A 19,542-nucleotide genomic window follows, 5' to 3' on the forward strand; every position below is an offset into this window, starting at 1 on the left:
CCCACTGCATAGCAGTATATTGACAAACTTTGGTAGTTCCAACTTAAATTTAACCCATGTGACCAAAAAAATTACTGAATTTCTGTAGTAAATCAGTGTCGAAATCCCTAGTATATGTCGTTTCGGTAAACGGAAACCGATAAAATCTATGATTCGATTCTAGAATCTATTCTGTCGAGTCACCAAAAGGCAAAAAAATTCTTTATCAAATAACAACCACCAATTTCACGCCATTCATGAATTAATCATGTAGTCCTAACCACCACACACTTTTTGTCACTCCCACAACTGAAAAAAATTTCCCATTAAAACAAAACTTAAAAATATGTCGTGCTCCTCATCCGGCTGCACAAACTTACGTACCCAAACGTCAAAAATGTTAATACTAACTCGTCCACTAATCCGTTCACACCGAAGAACTTCATTTGTAAAATTCCGTTGTTATTTCGACCAAATTGTACCGAAATATATTGTCTCGTCATCTTTAAATTCGATATTAACGTCTGGTAATATGATAGCAGCTGCTGCAGCAGCTGTTACGGGCACTAGTACAGCACATGCAGCTGTTTCTTCAGCTATAGCACACGTTGCTGTTACTGCTATGGCTATTGCTTCTGGTGCTTGTCTTAGTACTAAGGTTGATTTCTTATGGCCTAGATTGGACGAACTACCTGGTAATTACTTCATATTTTATATATACAATTTTTTTTTAACTATATGTTAACATGTTTTTGTTGTGCAGATTCTCTTGTATTGGATGGTGTAGACGTGACTGGGTATCCAATATTTAATGATGCTAAGGTATTTGCGAATTGGTTGTGTATGTATTTTTTGCTTCTACTAGCTAAGATATTGAGTTGTGTGGGGCAGGTGCAAAAGGCTATTGCATTTGCAAGGAAAGCACATGATGGGCAATTTAGGAAAACAGGAGAGCATTATCTAACTCATTGTATACATACTGGAAGAATCTTGGCGGCGTTGGTACCATCGAGTGGAAAACGGGTATATATCTACTTATAGCTATCATGAGTATGTTGGGCAGTTGAATATGTGGTTGACTGTGAGTATGATGCAGGCGGTAGATACAGTTGTGGCTGGGATTCTGCATGATGTGATTGACGATGCATGTGAAAGTCTGGGGAACATAGAAGAGGAGTTTGGTGATGATGTGGCGAATTTGGTTGGCGGTGTTTCGAGGCTAAGTGGCGTAAATCAAGTATGATTTGCAACTGATGAGGGTATTTTATTATATGTGATGGATTTGGCTATGTTGCAGTAAATCATGGGACATTTCAAATAATCTTTGATAATGGGGTAAAGAAATCCTATATTATATATTACATTGCTGAGAATAATTGCTTAATTCGAACGGCAGAATATATGATTGATTGATACCTTAGATAAAGTCGGGTTTAGGAAATTTACATGGCCTATTGTTGGTTGGTGGACTGTCTCTTTTCTGTGAATTGGTAGAGAGATACACGATTGTTTAGCTGTGGCTCCCTTTTTGAGGAGCCCGTGTGAGACCATAACAATCTCACCATCTCAGCTGAAGGTCGCCTTCCTGTCTTTGGCGGAACTGGAACTTGTCTGGATCGACTATAATTTGTTTGATACACCGACTTTTTGTTTTGAATAAGCCACCAAATGATAAACTGATTTTCGTCAATGTGGTGGAATTTTGGAGTGACGTTAAAGTTTTTCCTTAAGTTGTTTTAGAGTTAGCTTCCTCCATGCAGCTGCTTCGGAGACACCGCAGGACGAGTTTAAACCAGTGTGCTCTTGCTCATGAAGAGGTATATTAATTGGAAAACATTTTTGGTATTTACTTTTTATTGAAGTGTATTTGCTAGGTCGTATTGTTAACAACTGCCAATTGCAGAGTAGTGGGAATAGTATTATCTAGTCATAAAAGGTGCCTTTTATTATTATGTTGTCCTTGTTGATGATCATTTGTTAATTTAATTTGGTCTGTGTCCAAACATGCTTGCGCTTTTGGAAGTTACTAAAACGTAATTGCTATGGTTAAGAGTTAAAACACAGTCTGTACTTAAATGAGAAGCATTTGTTTGGTGGTGCAAATCAAAATGAATTTTACCATGCTAGGTCATTATGTCTAATTGTCGATTACTGTAATAGCTAGAACTTGTAGAGATGAATATCAAGAAGAGACCCCGGGATAGAACATAGGTGGGACATACCTAGATATGGGGTGGAATAACTTTATAGATTTATATTGCCTTTTGGCCAACTGTTATATGGAAATGAGTTCTATGTTGAAGTTGATGATTTCAAGCTTCTCTGTACAGCCTGTACTTGATGAGTTACCCAACTTTCAGGTCTAGAATACTTGGATAATTGACAGGGTTTCAGGTTACACTTGATACATAAAATGTGAAAATTGGCAAGAATTAGTCTTAAGCTGTGTGCTTGTTATAAATCCTAATCAGATGAATTTTAACACAATTCATTAAATCATTTATTAAGCAACTTAAAATATGTAAGATGAAATTTAGTAGAGATTCCTATGTTCCACTATTTTTTGGAATTATATTATATTCGAAGAAAACTACACAGACCAATTTTGTGCAGCAATTTAATACATCTCATGTATCTTCATTCTTTTTCTAGGCAAAGAAATTACGAGTGATGCTCTTGGGCATGGTTGATGATCCTCGAGTAGTTCTGATAAAGCTTGCTGACCGCCTGCATAACATGAGAACCATGTATGACATTTAGTCCTATTTTAGTACTTTTTGTTGATCTTATATTGATTAGAAGTGGAGAGCTTTTTTTACTGTCTTTTCTTTCGGATCAATAAATATTATCTCATGTCTTCATCATCTTCTCTTCTTTATTGGGTATAATTTTCTTTGTTCACCTTCACATATTCACATTCTACTGCACGCACTCGCGACGAAGCGCGAGCAGTAAAACACTTGAGTTCACAAGGAAAAGAAGAAGAAGCTCTTGAGTCCATATGAGAATTAGAGGACAAGTGAAGAAGGTCTTGAGTTCACAAGATAGGGAGAATGAGAATTAGATTTAGGAAGAAATTTTATTGTTGAGATATTTAGTTTACATGGGACATTGAAAGCCTTGCATAAAAGTATATAAGTTCCTGAGCCTCTCCAGTCATAACAAATTGGTTTGGAGTTATATCCCCCTAATGTTTGGTATCAGAGGGATGTTGCAGCTTCAAGTCTAAGGAAGAGCGTGGTTGTATGTGTGGGACCCGCTATTCCATTGTGGGAGTGTTAATGCGTCCACTCCATGTTTGTGGTATGACATGTGCCCACCATGTTTTGGACCCTTTATACAAATACAAGTTCAAGCTTTTAGAGCAAGTGGTTCTCAGCACGATCTTTTAGAGCAAGTGGTTCTCAACATGGTATTGGAGCAAGTTATTGTGTTTGGCACAAAGGCCCATATACTCCATGTCACGCTCGTATGTTGTTCACGTGTTAGGCTCATGTAATGCCACACTTGAAGGGGCGTGTTGAGATGTTTAATTTAGTTCCACATGGGACATTTGAAAGACTTGCATAAAAGTATATAAGTTCTTGAGCTTGTCCACTCGTAAACAATTGGTTTTGAGTTAAATCCCCAATATTTACTAAATGCTTTAGTAAACTGAAAACAGAAACCTTACAACTAGTTGGACTCCAAATTAAGTTCTAACTTCTTCAGCAGAAACTAGACTTCTAGAGAAGCTAGTTAAATTAATAAAGGAAAAGTGGAATACTTTTTTTATCTAAACTAACTAACATAACTTGTTCACATAAAGTAAATCGAATATAAACACCATAACTTTACCTTAAATGAGGAATACACAACATACTATTTGTAATTATTTTCAAGTATTACTTTAAACATTAAATTCATTATGCTACCGAAAAAGTAGTAAAAAGTGAAACTTCTTATGTTTTTGGCGGTTTTGGTATTTTTTGTCATACATCAGTGTGGTGATGGAAGGTCTGTATTCTAATATAATGTGGATCATACTTTGATATTTTTCTTTTACAGTTATGCGCTGTCATCATCTAAGGCTCAAGCAGTTGCACAAGAGACTTTAGATGTGTGGTGTTCACTTGCTTCTAAATTGGGTATGTGGGCATTAAAATCAGAACTGGAAGATCTGTGCTTTGCTGTTCTTCAGGTCGGAGCTGATTAAAATCTGTACTTTTGATGGTCATGTTTCTTAGTTTGTATGTGAACTTTAAGAAATGCATATCATGTTCATTTCCTTTTATTGTACTCTCATCTGATGGTTAATTTTCCTGATAGTAACATCTGATTAAGCAAATTATCTCCAAGGATGATTACGGTTGCTGAAGTTGTATAATTATACGGTGTCCAAGAATATAAAGTCCTTCCTGTTTAGTTTTCAAATATCAGTTAGTGAGTTGTGTTACTTGCTTTCCCTGTCTGAGACCAGCAATGTGTTAAATCGACTAAATACTGTTGCTTCCTTTGGAAGCACAAAACTGACCTATTCACAATTTGAATGGGGGATGGAGTACCATATTTATATAATTTCTTGGGGCTGTAAAAATCTCAGTGTAATTTCCTTATTGGTCACTTATCCCACCAAGTCATGTATCATGTTTCTGCTGAAGAAATCTCAATTTGTTAATGGGACTATGTGCCGTTCAGATACTTACACATGATTCGTTGTTTCATTTGAGCGTCTACATGGATAAAGTTAAAATGTTCGTCACTAAAGTATTAATTAGAAAAAGAAATTGGTAGAAAAATATTGTCTTAGTACTTCATGTGGGTTAGCTCTTTATCAGCACCTTATTATTGCACTTTCAAGGTGATAAAGCTGTAAACCTTGATTGGCTGCATGTCTTAAGTACTTCTTAGCAAAGTTGAAGCTTTGAGTATCCAAGCTTGAATGATGCATCTTTCTCTATTGTTTCTATCGTGTAATTTAGCTCTTCTGGAATGAAATTGGCTGCAGCCTCAAACTTTTCGTCAAATACATGCTGAGCTGGCTTCAATGTGGAATCCTACTGTGAGAAGAATATCTGCAAGAACCAGTTTGCCAGATCCATCGAATCAAGATGATGGAATGCCTTTGGGAACTGATGACCATGTAATGATGGAGGTAAGAACTTTGTCTTTTATTGTATTTCTTTAGATCTGCCAAGGTTTGCTCCAATGTTAGTGCTTTACCATCTCAAAACAAAAAAAATCCCAGTTTTATTCAGAAATATATTGAAATAGTATAGATGAATGATCTATCTCTGTAACAAGTGTACTGTGAATAATACCAAATTAAGTTCAGTATTTATTCCTCTGCAATCAAACCTAATCGTCATCATTATAATCTTTGGTAGTTCTTGTTCCATGCATCTTTTTGGGTGTAGTTTTTAGTATGTAGTAAAAGCATTTGTTTATAAAATTGTGAACTTATCACTCACCAGGAATTAATACCAAAGTCAAATGTATTATCTTCATATATGTGCATTAGAAAGATTTGAAATACAATGGTAGACTTATAATGAATGATTCTGGATTTGCTTTGTAGTCAAGGAGTTGGTAAGGTAATTGTTATTGTAAACTCTGAGTTTATCAGATGAGTGCAGTTGTCATATGGTTACTTGTTCTTGGAAGGTACTTTTGCGGAAGAAACTACTACTTCAAAGACCTGGTATTGAATTAACCTCATGTCATCATTATGATGACATAATGGTTTTCAGGTGGTGTTACATCTGCACTCACTGTCGTGTGAGGAAATCACTCATATTCTCACTTCTTGTACCTTGCACCACTGATCAGTAAAGGTTACTTATCCTAAAAATAGAAAAGAAATAATAAATAAATAAATAAATGATTGCATAACATTTTCAAACTTAAAAGAGAACTCTTTTTAGTAAGATCTCAGTGCGGTATATTCCTGGCAGAACTTTATTTTTTGTTCCTAGTTTATTAATTTCTTAAGGGTATTCTTTATTTGGGCTCTCTTAGGAGTAAGATCTTACCTCTCTCTTTTCATTCTTAATCTGCAGGATCTTTTGCAAGCTGTACTGCCATTTGATCTGTTGCTTGATAGAAGAAAGCGCACTAACTTTCTAAACAATCTCAAGTCAAGTTCCAAAGCTATAGAAGCAGCGCCAAAGGTTGTCAAAGATGCCAACATTGCTTTGGCATCTCTAGCAGTGTGTGAGGAAGCACTTGAGAGAGAGCTGTTAATATCCACATCGTACGTTTGATCTTCTATTACATCTATATTTTATGTCATTTGAATATTTCAGCGGATGTTTTGGTGAGAAGTGAGGGTGATCGACATCCTGTCTCTCATAAGAATTTCTTTTTTTGCCTATTTCTTGCAGTTATGTTCCAGGAATGGAAGTGACTTTATCCAGTCGCCTAAAAAGCTTGTATAGTATATATTGCAAGGTATGCTCTGCGTTTAGGTTTACTTGGGTATCTAAAGGAGCAATATAAATTTGGCAAATTACTGAGCAAATATATTTAGGGATATGATGTATACACACAGTGTTATATACACCAAGGTACAGTCCTGAACTTTCAAGGGTGGTGCTGATTTTGGGTGATGTGATCTCTCTACCACGGTTGTCAAACAAAAGCAAAGTCTTTTTTCCTAGATGTTGATGTGCTTCTCTTCATCTCAAGCCACGAAGAGCAAAGGTGCACAAATAGGGATGACACACAACCAAAACTTGACCACAAAAGCAATTATTCTCACCAGATCTGAACTGTTGCATCAGTTCACAGGGGGAAAAAAAGACAACCATTGGGTCCCTTACTTCAGCAAAGAGAATCACTGTTAAAAGGCCAATTTTTACATTCAATCTTTTGTATTTGAAATCGTTCCACTGACCTGTCGACAAGAAATCCTAGACCGGTCATTTCTTCTTGCTTGAGACAATTTAAAGAGATGGAAAACTTGTGCTAGGAGAACTTCCATTCAACTTGTCCTAAAGAAAGTGTAGTTTGTCCTTTTGCTGACCTTGAAATTTGATGCCACTGTTGAACTACTGTAGATTATCAAGCATTGCTCTTGAAAACCCACCGCAGAGGATATCCAATCCCTGTTATGATTATCTACTTATTGTATGCTATTATCTACAAAATCTTTATTCCGGTATTCAAAAGATTAGCAGTTGCCCAGCTTTGTCACTCTCCGTGGTCTCCGGCAAATTCACGTAGAGTTGAATTTCGATACACTGTGTACGCTTGAACATGCCTCTTGCCTTTGGCGCATGTCGTAGACATTACACAAGCGCTCTTTTGTTCTAGGGTTTTGTTTTAAGTACTGGGCTCATTTGAAAGTCAAGAGTTTTTGAGATATACAAATACTTAAAAGACCAACTTATGAATCAAAGCTTATGCATTTTGAAAATTAGAAAGTACAAAGTGACGTGTAATGCTTTCTTTTTCCTTTTTCCTCCGTCTTTTATTAATGCTTTTTCACTCATGTGTTGTGTTTACTAATGATTCCAATAAAAATGGTGATTTGTTAATGGTGTTGTTTCATGTCCAAATTTTCTTCCTTGACAGATGAAGCGCAAAAATGTTGGCATTAGGCAAATTTATGATGCACGGGCTTTAAGGGTAGTTGTCGGAGATAAGAATGGGACATTGCACGGAGCTGCAGTGACGTGTTGCTACAGTCTTCTCAACATTGTACACAGGTGATGAAATAGTCCCTAATTATAACTCATCATCTAAAACGTGCAATTTTAATTTTCTTACGTATGCTGAAATTTTTCTAGGTTGCCTTGAGGTTGGTAAATATGAGGTCAACATATTTTTTCTTTAATCATGATTTGATGGACTGACTTATCTGAAAATTTGATTGCCATCATCCATTCCATGTCTTAAGGTGAAAGAGAAGGAAGCTTATAATTTTCGTACATAATTCAAAAATATTCCTCACTGCCTCATATATAATTGCCATCTCACCACTCCCTATCTTTGTTGCTATATTGTTGTGTAGGCTTTGGACCCCGGTCGATGGCGAATTTGATGATTACATTGTTAATCCCAAGCCTAGTGGCTATCAGGTAAATGTCTACTGTTATGATTTCATTGTGGTACTAATCAATATTTTTAAGAATGATCAAACATTGAAAGCAAAGTGAAAAAGATTTGCAGTATTGTTTTTTTGTTTTTCTTTTATGTCGTTAAAGATAGATTATTGCAATGTTGTTGCTAGTGAACACTCCATAATTTAGTAGGGGAAAAGAAAGATGAAAGAAATATGTTCATGTTTTCCAATGTTATACATCCAAGTCATTCACGTCTTCGAGAAAACCAAGCATGTATAAGTTTGGAAGTCATTTTGGCCTTCCCTTTTTTGCTTTGCATAAAACCTCATCACATTCTGCTTCCATTTCATCTCTGTTTGAGGTACAACAAGTATTTATAAGGATTTATTTCACTAGCTTAATACATAGTGACTGGAAAATGCCTCTCATGTCAAGGAATTTGTGTTTATTGTCAAGGGAACATAACAACTGTTAACATTTAAGTTCTTAAAAGAAATTAAATTACAGTACCAAATTACAAACTTGATCCATTCTCATACCAACTGAATAGTATATTCAAGTCATGATAGAAAAAATCATCTCTAGTAGTTTCCACATTTTCCAGTTGACATCTTAATGCAAATTTTCTTATTGCAGTCTCTCCACACAGCTGTACAAGGTCCTGATAGCTCACCTCTAGAAGTACAAATAAGAACACAGGTGTCACATTAATTCCAATTCCACTTACGAAAATTGTGAATAAATGGTTGGAACTTGGAGTTAATTGACACTTTCACACTGTAGAGAATGCATGAGTACGCTGAATATGGACTTGCTGCTCATTGGCTTTATAAAGAAGCTGATACAAGTTTCTTGCAAGATTCCGAAGAACTTAAATCCTCCTATCAGTCCGAAGGATTGGGGGATGAAAACTCTATAGAAGATATTGAACCTGAGAGACATATCTCCCTAAAAGCGGGACATCCAGTTCTTCGAGTGGAAGGGAGTCACTTACTTGCAGCTGTTATTCTCAGGTATAGGTTGCTGCAAGCAGTTACTTTTTTAAGACATTGCATTTATTCTCTCCACTAACATATGCTATTTTCGACTACACAGAGTAGATAATGGTGGGAGAGAGCTTCTTGTGGCTGTGAGTTTTGGACTTGGAGCTTCTGAAGCAGTTGCTAACAGAAGATCTTCTTCCCAAGTAAAGAGATGGGAAGCTTATGCTTGTCTTTACAAAAAGGTTGAGTGTCTTTATCTTTATCTTGTTTTTTTTCAATTTTTTGCAGTATCCTTAGCGTGGTAAACAGCTAAAGTACAACTGTACTCTTACAGAATGCTCAACCTTTTTTTTCCTTGTTAATACTATAAAAAAAAAAAGAAAAAGAAATATACGATCTTGGGAGTGGTGTTTGACTATTTGTAGCACATTGAAAATATTTGCTACTGTGTAAACTGATTAGAATAATCATCTTCAGAAAATTGGCAAAAATTTGAATATTTGGTTGATGATTCAGTTGCCTAATGTTATTAAGGTTGTGCTTTTGATTATAATTGGGGCATTGATATGTTCGTTCGGTATATTCCAGTTCATTGTAACATCTGGAGAACACGAAGTGAATTTAAAATTTAGGATGCATTTAGCGGTGTAGATCTTTCAAGCAATCAATATGTCCCCCATTTGTTTGTGTCCTTCAAAGTAGACGATGCTCTATAACCATTTTTTTTTATTGGTAAATGGTTAGTAATTACTTTAGAAATCAATTCCACAATAATATGAGTGAAGTGTATATAATGTATCACCAATTCTTGTGTTGGGAATGCTGTAATGGGCGAAGTATTTTTATTAGGAAGGTGTTTAGTTGTTAGTGAAGGTGGAATTTGATTCTAGTTTATGGGTTCCAGCAGTTAAATTCCTTCCAGTGCATTAAATTTATCATTGGATGGAAGTGTTCCCATTTTAACTTTTTTTTGGCGTAGAGATCTTATCATCTCAACATTATTCCTTCCAATTTGAGAATACTCACTAACACTGCATTCCAATCTCCACAGGAATTTCCAACATATCTAAACTATATTGTTTATATCGTAGAACTGACGGGTTTTAGAATGTAAGACAAAGATCATTTATGACACAAGTGGAGTGTGCTTTGATGGAGGGACTAGAGTATACAGTACAAGGATGTATCACCAATTCTTGACACTTAACGTCAGTATTGGAGATGATATACATGCTGTGTATTAGATGCAAGTATTCAATTTATTCATGTGCATGGTCACACCCAAGTAGTTTACATTATTTATTGAACTATTGATTCCACCTATTGTACTGACTGTAAAGTGGTTTCATAGGTTTCAGACCAGTGGTGGTTTGCTCCAGGTCATGGAGATTGGTGTACATGCCTAGAAAAGTACATTCTTTGTAGAGATGGCATATACCACAAGGTAGGTGTTACTTATTGGAGTTCTCCAAAAAAAAAAGGAATAACAGTTTTGCCCGAAAGTGTATATTATTTCCCTTTTTAGTCCTCCTGGGATATACAGTTTATTTTTTAACCAAAATTATCAAGGAGTATGCTCCTTTCTCATATGGTTGGAAGATCGAATAAAGATCCGATGATAATATATACGAATATGCATTTTCCTATCATTATGTACATGCATCGAGCGTATCCATGTCTTAGGTCTGTGAATTTGTAGAATGTGAACAGAGATAATTGGTGTTACATCCTCTAGTCTTGAAACCAATGGGCATATCTCATATGGAATGTGAAACTTATACGACGAGCTAACCATACAAACATTTTCTGGTACCCTAAGTGCTACTATTAGATTTATCTTTAATGTTTTCCATCTCCATGCAGCAAGACCAGTTTCAGCGACTGCTTCCCACCTTCATCCAGGTTATTGATCTTACAGTGCAAGAAGCGGCGGAGTACTGGATGGTTGTGTCGGCTGTTCTCGAGGGAAAATCAGTTGTTTCAATTCCGTCTAATGCAAGCAAGTTTGAGAGGTCGATCCCCAACACTTCTAGCTTCACTCTCATGCAAACCAGCGTCAATAACAAGGTTAGTGCCTGATCATCCTACAATCTAGAACATACCTTCACTTTTCATCCCTGCCAATTTGGTTTTGTATTTTGTGGGTTTACTTTTCTGATAGTTAATCCAAGCCTTATATTTTCTTTGAATATTTTTACCACAGTATGGAAATCCCCCCGCCTCCTGAGGAGAGCCCTTTCTTTTTAAATTAATCACAACATTCTCATAATTGCTACAGATCTGTCCGTAAAGGATGTTGAGCAAATGATAGGTGAACTAACTAATTAAAGGTGCAGCAAATGATGTTTCAAATGCTTTTCATGGTCCAAGTACTTTTGTCGTCTTGAATGTACCCAGACTTCCTAACTTTTTCCACAAGACCGCAACTTGACATAAATATCCCAAATTGCCATCTTGGCACACCTCGTTATCAATGTGATAAGTTGTATGGATGTTGAAAATAATCAGCATATTCCGATGCAAGGTATGTAGCCAGTATGTTACTCGTAGAGGCACTTCTGGAAACAACCTCAAATGGTGGCATATACCATCTACTTGGCATTATTTGAAGAAAGGTTATGTTGTCTTTTAATTGGATTCTACAGAGAAACAAAGATATCTGCTGCCAGGATGTCTTTAAAGAGTTGTTCGCGGTTCTTGTCCATATCATCTACATATAAAGGCGTCACTTAGAGGCACTCCACTCTAAAAGTTGGCCTAAGCCATGAATTACACCCCATGGAGATCATCCTAAAAACTTTAACAATAAGAATATTTAATCAGCTCACTTAAGCGTATTTAATTGTGCGAAAAGACTAAAGTGTGTTCCAAAAATAAAAAATAAATTGTGGACTGTTAAACCTATTCAAATGAGCTGATTTTCTTTTCGTGGTGAAGGTCCACTTTTGGAGTGGAGTCACTCTATCACTCCTTATATTGATTGATAATATGGGGCCTCCTATAGATACTCACTTATCAAGTACTTATGAACTTCTTATTGATGTGTATCGTTTATACTAGGTGAAGCTATTGAGGACAATGCTTCAGTGGGAGGAGCATGTACGGACTGAAGCGAGTCTAACTGAAACTGGACAAGATGCAGAACCCCATGACTGTCCTGATTCTGTTCCCCTTGGTGAAGTAGTAATAGTCTGCTGGCCCAATGGCGAGATAATGAGGATGCAAACAGGTAGTACTGCCGCTGATGCTGCTAGAAGAGTAGGACTTGAAGGACAATTGGTTTTAGTGAATGGTCAGCTCTCATTACCTCATACAGAGCTCAAGGATGGTGACATAGTGGAAGTCAGAGTTTAATTTGTTAGTTCTCCTTCACAGAAAATTCTCTTTTTTGTAAATTTTCTAGAAGGGAAGTTGGTGGCTGCTGTAGATGATATGTGAAGGTATGTTTATATGGGTAGAAGTGTTGTATCTATATGGGTAGAATTTGGTTTTTTTGTTGTATCAAAATTGAATGTACAGATTAACTGATTTCTATGGCAATGAAATGAATAGAAATGAAATTGTTTACTCTTTACCAAACTGATTTGTCAAATGAATTATCAAGACTAAATTTCTTGCAATAAAGTCCGTTAAATAACAATCCTTCAGTTATCTGTTTACGTTGGTAGATAATTTCTGTGCGTCGAGTCCCTTATGATTGAATAAACTTATATTTTACGACAAGTGCAGTTTTAGAGACGTGAAATGGACCTTTCTGTAAGAGGGTAAGAAGCACTGCAACTATCTTTTCACGGGATGGTTATATTATTTGGAAAGGAAAAACCTAAAATAAATAACTCGGGCTTGGGCTTGGGCTTGGGCTTGGGCTTGGGCTTGGGTAGTTCAATTCGATCTATAGTCTATACTAGTATACTGCTATGCAGGGGCTTGGGTAGTTCAATTCGATCTATAGTCTATACTGGTATACTGCTATGCAGTGGGGGCTTGAGCGGAAGCAGTGGGGGCTTGAGCGGAAAAAGAGAGTGGAGAGGAGAGGGAGAGATTGAGAGGGCGTGGAGAGAGAGAGGGAGAGTGGAGAGGGGAGAGGGAGAGATTGAGAAGGCGTGGAGAGAAAGAGAGAGAGGGAGAGGGACAAAGAGGAGAGATGAGAAATGAGGACAGACAAAACCAACCAGAACGTTCGCTCTGCTCTTCGGCCCAGAACGTTCACTCCGCTCACTTGATTATAATCTCCAAATCTAAAAAAGTGTTTTGTACTAGCATGCCAACAGTGCTACCAAAAGTCTAGTTTTCCTCCTCCAACTAAACAACGAAAACGAATTCACAACTCATGTTTGGAGAAAGTGAGAGTTAATGTGTTCAACAGTTTCTCAAATTTTCAATCTCCTACATGCATGCTGTAGGGGAGTGATATTCTCTATCCAGCACGCGCCTAACATGGTGGAAATAACACATCGACCTATGGATACAGGTCGCATCCATGAGCCAGTAGAACACTACATACAGATCGCAATATCATGCGAACTACGCTAGGAAGTGACGCAGACCCCCTATCTATAAGCAATCATGACTAAAGGGTACTTGTACATATCTTGACCGTCACCACTAGTCACGCGCCATGAAGTTACTTTGTATGATCGACGCTCCACATCATTCTGGCAGACTATGAGAGCGGTTCTCACGTGCTATCCTAATCTCCACCCCTCGTTTAGGACATCCTTTACACGTGGAGAGCAAGGGATACACTCTCAATCTCTATAAATACCTCTCCTATGAACCACGCCCGGGACCGATTCTACTCTCCCAGACAACCCGAGTAAGATCGTAGGCGGTTAAGCTCTCAAGTCGAACTCGGTCTCATCCAATAATCTATTCCAGTCCCCGATCCACCGTTTGTAAGGGAAAACCATATCACACCTTTACATTGGCGCCGTCTGTGGTCTCGATTACTTGAGAAACCAGACCATTTCCAAACAAATCTGTAGCCAAAACTTTCAAGCCCACGAAGCATGGCAAGCCTCGAAGCTCAACTCCACCTTTTAGCAGGTCAACTAGGGACAGTGAACGAGCAAATAGCTGAGCTCAGGCAAGAAAACATCACACTCCGTGCACAGGTGGACACACAGAACCCACTAGGAGTCACCGCAGAGGACGACGTCATCAACGTCGACCAACATCACCGAAATGAACCAAAGGCTCGACAAAAACGCGGTAAAGAAAGATTCCACCCAGATAGTGCAAAAGATGTTGAAAACCTACCGCGCATCTCCATTTGCTGCTGAAATACTGCACAAAGTCTCTCCTCCAAACTTTGTCCAACCACGGTTCCCGATGTACGACGGCCGCACATGCCCAGGCCAGCATATAGCACGATATGTTCAAAGTCTTGCCCTTTACAGTGCACCAGAGTTCGACCATCTCCACTGCAGACTATTTCCGGCGAGTCTAAAGGATGGCCCACTCGATTGGTTCTTCTCCCTCGAGGCAGACTCCATAAAAAGCTTCGAACAGCTCACCGACCTGTTCGCAAACCAGTACGTCCACAACAGACGTAAGAAGGGTGACCTCAATTCACTCTTCCATCTCGCTCTTGGCAAGGAGGAAACCTACAGCTCCTTCCTAAGCCGATTCAAAACAGAACTCTTGGACATGGAAAGCGGCCTCAAAGAGTCATTTGCCGCAGTGGCTTTCACAACCGTCTGCCGCACCCGCAATACCGACCTAACCAGATCGCTCCCCGAAGACCAGCCGAAGCGGCGAAATAGACACTCGAGTTGATAAATACAAGCTGCAAGAGGGTCTGAAAAAGCAGAACCAAGAAGAAGAAGAAACATAAGAAGGAGAGGTTTACGAGGTAGCATCATCCTCTAAAAAGCGTCGCCGACAACAAGGACAACCCTCCAAACCCAAACCAAGCAATGACCGAGAATTCGCCATGTTCACCAGATCTCCTAGTTACATACTAGAGAAGATCAAGCGAGCTGCCTTCTACCGACCGGAGATAAGGCAGCCAGCAGATCGCCCCGACCAGCCCTACTGCGCGTTTCATCGCGCCAGATGCCATGAGACCGACGTGTGCTGGGGGCTCAAGCATTATTTGCAAGACCTGGTCGAAGCCGGGCACATCAAGCAATACACCAATATTCCCGACGGCGACCTCCGCCACAAGCTCATGGCCCGCAGAATACGAAGCAGGTCCCCACCCCGACGGAGCGATCCGCGGTCCCAAAGTCGTCCTCACAGCAGAGGAGGCTCCCATCAAAATCGCCGTCAAACATCAAGAGGTCGCGAGCATGATAGAACCATCCACATGATCACACTCCAGGATGATTCCGTCTCGAGTTCGCGAGAAAAAAGAAGGCGCGTCGGTGCCCTCCATGAAGTGTACAACTTTTCTTCACAAGCCGCTCAGCCCGCTTGATTCGGGGCGTAGAAGGGGAGACATCACCTTCTCGAGGCCGACCTCAACAAGGTCCGCTCCCCGCATAACGACGACTTGTGGTCCACGTCAAGATCGATGGCCCCGGACCGTCAAAGCGAAGTTTTGATCGATCTGGCAGCTCCTGTGATATTTTGTTCTACCACACGATCCAAGAGATGAACCTGCCAAAGTCGGTTTTCATAGACCCCATCGCACCCCTCTTCGGATTCAATGGCTCCAAGGCCGATCCAATAGGAGACATCATACTCCCAGTCTCGGTGGGCTCCCGAGAAGGCAAGGTCAGCTTCAATACGCGTTTCAGCGTCCTAGATACCAAGTCGTCCTATAACGCTATTCTAGGACGACGGTGGATCCATCAAATGCAGGCAGTACCGTCCACTTTGCACCAAGTGCTACGTTATCCGGGCCCAACGGGAATGATGGAGCTTCGAAGCAACCAGCTTGAGGCCCATCATTGTAATCAGGTCATCGCAGCAAACAAGATTGCTGAGCCTCCCATCACCGTCGGCAACGAGCCCACTAGCTATACGATGGCCAAAGACTTAGTGGCTGAGGTGAGAGCCAGCGCACCAAAACTGAATGCCGGGGGCTCCAACAAAAACTTCCTCTCACCGGCCGGATCCGACCGCTACCAAGGCAAGGCGGTCGCACCAAAGATTGCAAATCCTCGAGGTCGCCCGATTGGAGAACGTCGTGCAAACAAAGTCTCGAGGTCGCACTACCAGCTCTCATACAACCAGCGGAGTTGCAGCAAACAATCCTAGTTTCTGTTGTCACGGCAACAGTTGTCACTTCGACCCGTTGTCGTAACCACGTAAGACGCTCCAGCTCCCTACGGCTATTCCAAATACCATCGGACCAGCCCAAAGATCGGCAAAGTGCAATCCTCCGAGAGCACTTAACGCTTGAGAACCAAACACCGACTCTTTAAAAGCGACAAGTGAATGAACCAAGACGACCTAAACTTCGTCTATGTCGGGCTAACCTCGACCCCACACTTAAGGCTCATCTTGTAAATTTTCTGTCCATGAATAAAGATGTGTTCGCTTGGTCGTATATCGATGTGCCTGGTATAGACCCTAGCGTTGCATGCCACCGGTTAAACGTCAACCCTGGTGCCAAACCAGTTCGACAACGACCTAGAAGATTGTCTTTACGCTTTCAAAAAGCAGTCAACGATGAGGTAGATAAACTCAAACAAGTAGGTTTCATCCGGAAGGTCGATTACCCAGAGTGGGTCGCAAACATAGTGGCAGTTCCGAAAAAGAATGGTACAGTCCGCTTGTGCGTCGACTTCACCAACGTCAACCAAGAAACTCCAAAAGACAGCTTCCCACTACCCAGAATCGACCAACTAGTCGACCAGACTTGTGGGCACGAGCTGCTCTCATTCATGGATGCATATAGTGGGTACAACCAAATACCACTTGCTGAAGAAGATCAGGAGAAGACCTCATTCATCACTGAGCAAGGAATTTATTGTTACAATGTTCTCCCGTTCGGACTGAAAAATGCAGGGGCGACATATCAACGACTTGTAACTGACATGTTCCAGGACATGTTAGGAGATACCATGGAGGTCTACATCGACGATATGGTTGTCAAAAGCAAGAAAGCAGGCGACCACCTCACTCACCTCGAGCAAGCGTTCTCCAGACTACGACGAACCGGAATGAAGTCAAACCCGAGAAGTGCCTTTTGGAGTGTCCTCCGGAAAATTTTTGGTTATCGGGTCTCGGCCGAGGTATCGGGCAAATCAGACCAAATTCGGCGTTCCTCGACATGCCCGACCACGCAAAACAAAGAAACAGATACAAAGTTGTCGGGTATATGGTCGCCACTGACTCAACCGATTCATATTGAGAGCATCGGACAAATGCCGACCGTTCTTACATATACTAAAGAAAGGCGCGAAAGTTTTTCATGGAACGATCAATGCCACCAAGCATTCTCCACTCTTAAGGAATACCTGACAACACCCCCCGTCTTAGCTAAGCCGACAGACGGAGAAACTCTGGGGCTTTATCTGGTAGTATCGGTCCTATTCAAAGAGGAACACAACTCAGAAAAGCCGATCTACTTCACAAGTAAGACACTCACTCCAGAAAGAGAGAATTACTCTCCCACATAGAGAGAGCAGTCCTTCCTTTGTTATACTCGGCAAGAAAATTCAAACCTTACTTTCAAGCCCATCCAATCAAAGTACTTAGCGATCTCCCGTTGAAGAGGATCCTTCACAAAGAAAATAAGACCACTAGGATGGCAATATGGGGGTAAGAAGAATCATGAAAGCACCACATGGACTTTGTCCCCCGCGACGTCAGAAGGAAGGTCGTCGTCCACGATTTCCTAGCAGATTTTCGGTCGGCGACCCTAATTAGGAAACAGAAACAGAGGTCGCACCCACAAAAGCGAACATAAAAACAGTCTGGTCCCTCTACGTCGATGGTTCCAACAACCCCGGCGACAGTGGTATCGGAATCGTTTTAGTATCCCCCGAGGGAACTATGGTGGAGAAAGCAGTTCACATCGACTTCGCAACTTCCAATAACGAAGCGGAGTACGAAGCACTAATAATGGGAATGCGTGCGGCAATCTAGCTCGGTGTAAGGGAAATCCAAATCTTTAGTGACTCGCAACTGGTCGGATCGTTCCCCAGGTCGCAAAAGAGTACACTACCAGCGAAGGTAACCTTTCCAAGTACCTTCAAGTTGTTAATGATCCGCTTCCTTCTTTTAGCGAGCTACCCCGCGGACGAGAACCGTCCACGCTAGAGATAACCTAGCATACCTAGCGACCCGCATTAACGAATTGTGCCCCTAGACAATCGACCATTGAAGTGGTCGATCGACCGCCTTACCAAGCGGACCATGTCTTGGCAACGAATTGCCGCTCTAGAAGATCGATGAGTCAAACATGGATGCAGCCTATTATACAATACATCCAAACGGCACACTTCCAGATGAGCGTACCAAAGCCAGAAAGGTCCCACACCAGGCACGTAGCTATTGTTTGTTGAATGACAAGTTATTCTGCAAGTCCACAGGAGGACCTTATCTGAGGTGCATCAGTCCAGAGCAAGGTCAGTTAATTTTCGCCGAGATCCATGAAGGAGAGTGTGGCAATCATGCCGGAGGTCGCTCATTGGCCCACAAAGCGATCTCCCAATGATACTTCTGGCCCCGTATGCAGATCGATGCCAAATCGTATGTCCTCAAGTGTGTCAAATGTCAAACATTTGGTCACAACATCATACAGCCAGCCCGCGAATTGATCAACATCGCGAGCCCTTGGCCGTTCCACATGTGGGGCGTGGACATTATGGGACCATTCATCCCTCAGAAGAGCACCGGCTTCCGCTTCGTCCTTTCCGCCACAAATTATTTCACTAAGTGGGTCGAAGCAATTTCGTTGGCACACGTCAAAGAATTACATGTCAGGAATTTCATTTGGACTCATATCATCACCCGGTTTGGCTTACCACACACACTGGTGATGGACAATGGCTCCCAGTTCAAAGGCAAAACAGTCAAAGAGTTTCTGGCCAAGTGGAAGATCGTTCATGCCTTCTCTACGCCCCAGTACACCCAAAGCAATGGACAAGCGGAGGCTAGCAACAAAGCCATCTAGAGAATCTGAAGAAGAAAATTGAAAAGAACAAGAGCCAATGGCCAAATCAGCTCGAGAACATACTATGGGCTCATCGCACTACAGCTCGCTCCAGCACCGGCGAATCACCATTTTCCCTATGCTATGGTACAGAAGCCGTCATCCCCACCGAGCTGACAATCATGACAACCCGATCTGAGCTTGTCGAGTCAGGCCTGAATGACTCAGTCTTAGCTCGAGAGGTTGACCTCCTCGAGGAACGGCGCGATCTAGCAGCCATCAGAGTAGCATCCTACCAACAAGTCCTAAAGCGATCCTACAACAAATGAGTACATCCTCGATCTTTTCAACCTGGGGATCTCATTTTGAAGAAAACTTAAGATGACTCTAAACTAGCACCAACGTGGGAAGGCCCTTACATAGTGGAACGCGTCGTTGGCAATGGAGCGTATTGGATTAAAACCCAGGAAGGGAAGTTGCTGCC

The 19,542-nt window shown here is 40.7% G+C and overlaps 1 protein-coding gene across 1 annotated transcript; it reads left to right on the top strand.

The window, feature by feature from the left end:
- Positions 1-148: 148 nt before the first annotated feature.
- Positions 149-12,586, top strand: LOC147512728 (uncharacterized). Its single transcript, XM_086595743.1, has 18 exons — positions 149-674; positions 743-801; positions 871-1,002; positions 1,076-1,216; positions 1,740-1,796; positions 2,632-2,726; positions 4,027-4,159; positions 4,967-5,113; positions 6,018-6,211; positions 6,342-6,408; positions 7,534-7,667; positions 7,973-8,039; positions 8,661-8,723; positions 8,808-9,037; positions 9,120-9,249; positions 10,359-10,451; positions 10,871-11,074; positions 12,068-12,586. Exons 1-18 carry the CDS (start codon positions 326-328, stop codon positions 12,359-12,361), a joined length of 2,589 nt encoding a protein of 862 aa, XP_086451869.1. The 5' UTR covers positions 149-325; the 3' UTR covers positions 12,362-12,586.
- The last annotated feature ends 6,956 nt before the right edge of the window (positions 12,587-19,542 follow it).

Source organism: Coptis chinensis, chromosome 3 (genome assembly GCF_015680905.1).
Source record: "Coptis chinensis isolate HL-2020 chromosome 3, ASM1568090v1, whole genome shotgun sequence".
NCBI lineage: Eukaryota > Viridiplantae > Streptophyta > Magnoliopsida > Ranunculales > Ranunculaceae > Coptis > Coptis chinensis.

Excerpts from the sequence above, each read along its gene's own strand:
- LOC147512728 (XM_086595743.1), top strand. The coding sequence starts at position 326 with ATGTCGTGCTCCTCATCCGGCTGCACAAACTTACGTACCCAAACGTCA. Across the intron at positions 1,003-1,075 it reads TACCATCGAGTGGAAAACGG|GCGGTAGATACAGTTGTGGC; the intron begins GTATATATCTAC and ends AGTATGATGCAG. Across the intron at positions 10,452-10,870 it reads GAGATGGCATATACCACAAG|CAAGACCAGTTTCAGCGACT; the intron begins GTAGGTGTTACT and ends ATCTCCATGCAG.